This window comes from Bombina bombina, chromosome 3 (assembly GCF_027579735.1).
Source record: "Bombina bombina isolate aBomBom1 chromosome 3, aBomBom1.pri, whole genome shotgun sequence".
Taxonomy (NCBI): domain Eukaryota; kingdom Metazoa; phylum Chordata; class Amphibia; order Anura; family Bombinatoridae; genus Bombina; species Bombina bombina.
In genome coordinates, this window is record NC_069501.1 from 122,981,217 (window position 1) to 122,987,394 (window position 6,178).

At 34.3% G+C, this 6,178-nt stretch overlaps 1 protein-coding gene across 1 annotated transcript; it reads left to right on the forward strand.

Moving 5' to 3' along the window:
- The first annotated feature begins 3,437 nt into the window (after positions 1-3,437).
- Positions 3,438-4,121, forward strand: LOC128652240 (claudin-8-like). Its single transcript, XM_053705179.1, has one exon. The coding sequence runs from the start codon at positions 3,438-3,440 to the stop codon at positions 4,119-4,121; it is 684 nt and encodes a 227-aa protein (XP_053561154.1).
- Positions 4,122-6,178: the final 2,057 nt, after the last annotated feature.

Consider the following 6,178-nt stretch of genomic DNA (forward strand, 5'->3'; position numbering starts at 1 on the left):
GCTTCTCAAATGCCAGATGCACACAGTCAGTGATTCTTGCTGCTTGGAATAAATAGACTTATGCTAAAAAATGTATTGTCATCTAAATTGTTTTATCTGAGAGTCAATAACAGAAATAATGCATAAAGCATTCTGGGTAAAGTAATATTAACACCAATTAAATAATAGTCTTACTAAAATTAGTTTTCTTTTCAAAACAATGGCAGTTTGGTTATTTAGATTAAAAATATTGTTGTCATTTTTTAATATACTTTTCATTATATGAGTTTCCCAGTATTCCAAAAATCAGACAACATCTATCTTGTCTGCATTAGATGACAAATGTGAGAGAGAATAAATATACAATTGCTTTTTAATATTAAGTGGTTAGTTGACAAGTCATTTAAGGACAGGATGTGATAACTGGTGTCATTGTCACATCAGGTTTACAACTGAGGTAATTTAATTAAACCATTGTTTGCATATTATTGTACGTAAAAAAGCCATTGTTATTGAATAGCCATTGTTTCTCTTGTGGCATGTGCACGGTCATGTGACTGTCATGAAAAAGTTAAGCATAAAAGTGATATTAAACACTAAACTCATGCCGTAAAATAATATGTAGAGATATTTATATTTTTAATTGTATTAGTTGTTAACATATTGAGATAAACTGTTAAACAAACATTAAATATATTGAGATGGTTATATAAAATGATAACTCATATAAATATAAAAAAAACTCTGCGATATGCTTTCCTTATGTATTTTGTCCACTTTTCCTGTAATTCCATTCTGAAAAGTTTGAGCTTTTCTGTTCCTGTTAGAAATGAAAGTGCCGAACACTTTTATTTTTGACACAGCCATTGGCTGCACACTCAGCCAATCAGGATTAAGCGGTATGCCTATATATAAGGGTTCTGCACTTCTGGAATTTCAGTGTACGGCAGCGACCACATGAATAGGAGGGCTCCCCGAAGGGAGCTGAAGAAAAGAAGATGCGGAGCAGAGGTGGCAGAAGAGGCTGCAGAGGTCCGCCTCCGCCGCCATGAAGATGGGCCCCCAGCGCCAGGATGAGGAGGGTGCCGTTGTTGATGAAAATAGCGGAGGCGGTGGAAGAGGCTGCCGAACTCCACCTCTGCCACCGAGAAGATGGGCCCCTGGCGCCGGGAACCAGGATGAAAAGAGTCAAACATTAGATCAAGAGAAGCTGGATTACCCAACGGAGAGTACAACTTTTGGGGTTAGTTAGTTGTTTTTTTTTTTAGGGTTTTTTTGTTCTAGGCTAGGTTTTTTTAATTTGATTTTGTTATTTTGGGAGGGTAACTATCATTGTAAAGGGGAGGTTTTGTAACTTTGTTTTTCCAAAAGAGCTGATCACTTTAGGGCAATGCCCTACTAAAGGCCTTTTAAGGGCTATTGTAATTTATTTTATTGTTAGGGTTTTTTGTTTTTGTTTTGGGTGGGTTTTTTATTTTATGGGCCATGTAGTTTAGTGTTAAGTATAATGATGTTTTTTAATTTTGGGTACTGTAGTTTATTGTTTTTTTGTCACTTTATTTTTATTTTTCTGTAACTTAGTGGGGTTAGTTTAGAGGGGAGGATAGTTTAGAGGGGATTAGGTGTAAGGGAGAGTAGGATTAGAATGTGTTTGGAGTTTGGCGGTTTAGGTTTAATTAGTTTTAATATTTACTTAGATTTTTATTTTTGATAACTTAGTGGGTTTAGTTTAGGGGGGTTAGGTGTTAGGTTAGTTTGCTTTTAAGGTATATGGTGGCATAGGAGTTAATAGTTAGATATTTGCGGGAGATATGTGGCCCCACAGGGGTTAATAGCGACTTGCGGTGGGTATGTGGTGGCATAGGGGTTAATAGTTAGATACTTGTGGTGGGTATGTGGGGGCATAGGGGTTAATAGAAACTTGCGGTGGGTATGTGGCAGCCTAGGGGTTTATAGCAACTTGTGGTGGGTTTGTGGTGACAAACAGGTTAAACGTTAGATACTTTTGGTGGGTATGTGACAGAATAGGGGTTAATAGTTAGATACTTGTGGTGGGTATGTGGCGGCATAAGGGTTAATAGTTAGTGACTTGCAGTGGATATGTGGAGGTTTAGATATTTATTAATGTAGTGTTTTTTGCGATCATGGGGTACTTCTTTTTAGGGGTATTAGAATTAGTGGTTAGGCACACAACAGTTATATTCCAGGGATCCTTTTACTATACATCGCCAATACGGTTAACGATGCTGGGTGTTGTCTATAACTGGCATCACCGACCAATTGCATGTATAGTAAATGACTCTTGCCTATGCCGCTTTATGGGGAGCTTGGAATATTTTGACTGGCTCGCTCGACATAGCGGCGGATCCATTTTAATATTTCTCATAGCACTTTCGATCATTGAGGCCTCAGTCACATACCTGTTTAACCCATTACTTACCATTCACTCACATATAAGACAAGACCCTTTTATTAGTAGTGTTCCTTACAGGTTAACTTGGAGCAGTCATGTTTTATTAGAGCTTCTTAAATAGCTAGAAATTCTAGGAAACTTTTTAAATGTATCATTGTGAGACAAATCTAAGGTTAATGTTTTATGAAGGTAATGTGATTTAAAACGAACTGTAAAATACATCTATGAATATCTAAGGCTAGCTCATATTTCCACTCTAAAGCTAACTGCAAGAGTTAAATGTTTTGCAGACTTTAATTCATATTTTTTGTTGCTACCAGTTTTCTGAAATGCTATCTAACTTATTTGGTTACACTAGAAATGAATAAAGTATAAATAATTATGGGTATATTTGCATATATATATATATATATATATATATATAAATTACCAATGAGAGGGATATATACATAATGTTACTAAACAATAATTTCCAAAAAATACAATGACTGCATACTTGGTGCACAGGAGCTGGGAAATTAATGTAAACAGGAAAGAACAACTAACAGCCCCAATCCAGCATATATATGAATGGAATTTGAAAGATAATTTGATAAATCACTCTGTAAATAAAGATAGTTCTCTATACTAACACTCTTCTTTGTGGGGTATATATTGTTAGCCTTAACTATAATTACACTATAATAAACTTTTCCGGAAATAATTGGTACAAATAACATATTTAGATATAGTTTTATGTTAAGTTAATACATGCTGCAAATATTTGCCATGTTTTGTGTAATGACATTATACAGCTTAAGGGTAAAACATGGCATGAATTTTTCATTAGAATTTCTATAGAAGTTAACGTCTATTGTCTGAAATAATTACTAGTCTCTTTTTAATGATATCACACACCATTCATTCTTTCTATTGTTTGATGCACGTGTCTGGATAAATAAATATATCTGCTCAAGACAATTCTCTGACACTGGTACATTTGAAGAAAGGAGAAGCACATTAATCACAAAAAAACCCCACTGCAACTCTATTGATATCGAAGACAATGGCTTGGTTCGTTGTGCAGATCATTGGGATTATTTGTGGAGGTATTGGCATGGTACTTACTTGGATTATTTCTTTTATACCTCAGTGGAGAGTTACCATCCTAGCAGAAAACAATGGACTATTAAACAGTCGTATTGATGGACAGTGGATTAGTCGGTGGGATGGACTATGGGTAACCTGCATCAATCAAGCCGGCATTTCTCTCATATGTAACAATTATGAGTCTCCAGGTTCAGTTACAACAGACTTCAAGGCTGGAAGAGTTCTAATTGGTTTTGCTATTGCAATGTCAGTTATTGCATTTTTATCATCACTTGTTGGTGTGCTGTTTGATCGTTGCCATGAAGAAAGTAGACCAGGAAAACACTGTTTGCTTTTAACTGCAGGAATTTTGTATATTTTGACTGTTGTTCTTATCTTAATTCCAGTGAGCTGGATAATGAGCAACATTCTACAAGGGGTCTACGGTGAGTCATTATGCAGAGGAGCAATGAGGATAGAGATAGGAGAGGCCATCTTTATTGCATGGCCTACTATGTTGTTCCTTCTAATTGGAGGGATAATATTGAGCTGGCACTGTTCTTGTAGACACAAGAAAGAAACCTGTGAATATATACCCCCTCGAGACCAGGAGATGGTGTGCCGTGATAACTATGGAAGCCCTAGGGTTGAGTACATTTAGTCATCTTGTCATCATATAATATTCTGATGACTGGTTCAATATGCAATGGACATTCAAACGTTAACCACATGAAATAAATATGTTTATCTGGGAATATGTATATGTTTGTGAATATATTGTCTGCTAAACATATAATGTAATGGATTTATGTTTGTACCAAATCAACAAACTTAAAAGGGACATTTTGCAGCACTGGATTTAACTTTCTTGCAGTGTACAAGAGTGAAATGCTTTAGACTAAGAGGACATGCTCTAGAGATAGTGAGAGACAGGAAAAGTCAAGAAAGTAATGCTCCCCTATAATTATTCTCAATGTTTAAGATGGTGCAACATATTTTACAGGAGAGAGAGAACTTCTATGTGTACTAGCAAGATATAAGTCCTATATTCTGTTTCTACTTCTATAGTCAGGGTAACTGAGTATAGAAGAATCTCTTCCTTTAGCTCATCTATGTATGCCATATAATAGGATATAAAAAATAATAAACTCAGTACTAATACTATGTTAATGAACCAGCTTGCACATCCCTGTTACTGATATGAACGTTATATCACCACTTACCAAAATCAGACTGCAACTTAAAAGTATATTTCTTTATTTTCTTTATATTGTACTATAAAATGTATTTCCCCTTAATGTATTGCAAATGACTTGTTATACCTACCGCATAGAATGAAATGTATGGGAAATTCATTTTTCGTGTTTATTTTTGTATGTGAAATTATGTTTTTGCTTACTATTGCTTATTATAAACATTGCCTGTTGTTCTCTAGGACATGCCCATAAAAAACAGACTGAGCCTTCAGGGCCTGCAGGTAAAGTAGACATAGTAATTGTAGCTACTATATGTCTAAGCACACAGTCTGATAGTTATGTATTGAAATTCTAATTATGGCTAGGTGTTCAATGAACACAACTGGCTATTTCAGCTACAAAAATCTATTTTCAACCCCCCACTGGGAGATTAATTAGTACTATTATTTCCTGTTTATATAGCCGCTCTACAAAGAAGAATACATTTGTTATTCATATTTTCAATGACAGAAACAGCAATTTAAAATTGTAAAATAAAGGTAAAGAAGCTGTTTACCAATATTTAAATTCACCCAAGAAAGTAAAATGGACCATTGGGAACAGATTAAAGTGGAAAAAATGTTGCCCCCTAAATGTTACAGCTAAACGTTTGTCAAATCTCAATAATATACAGTTTGTGATTATTTTTTTTAGCAAACATGTGATAATTGGTGGCTACACACTCTTACTTCTTGTCATTGGCTTATGCCACCATATGTGTTCAGTGAGGCTCCAGCAGTGCATGGAGCTGACGTTATAAGTATTGTACTGATGTGCGCACAACTTTGTTTAAAATAGCGGTTAAACATAGTTACATTAAGACAACAGTGCGGCAATAAAATGCTCTCACATCTTACAACATTCTATTTTTTGCAATTTTGTGTCACCCTAAGACCTAAATCATAAATAAATATCTAACAATATCTTGTAGCACTATTGCATGTACTGGGGTATGATTGAGGAAGAATATTATTAAAAGAGATGAAAACATTTTGGACTGAAAACACTGATGGATTTTTGTTTCTGCAATCACAATTGTTAATAATATGATGCTTTATTTGGTAATAATAAAGAAATCATCTTTTTTTACCTATTGTTATAAAATGTCTTTCTTAAACAAACTCTTTGAATTCTCTCTGTTGTTTGGTTATGACATTTAAACAGCAGCACTTATATATCTGATACCGTTAGATATATTTCATAGCTCACCTAATATATGATTTTTACTAAATATTTATTCAAGGGCCTAAATGTAATTGTTAAAAGTCAATCAAAAAATCAACCAACTACGTGATTACTGATAAAAAAATAGACTGGGAGGCCCACCTAGTTGTAATACAATATTATATGATCTCAGTTTTCCACTTTTAATTTGTAAACTAGAGTTGAAAGCACACAACTTTTTTTTTTTTTCCAAAAGTAATTTTTATTTTAAGGTAAACTTGTACATAACAATAACATGTTATACAGTTTCTTGTATATA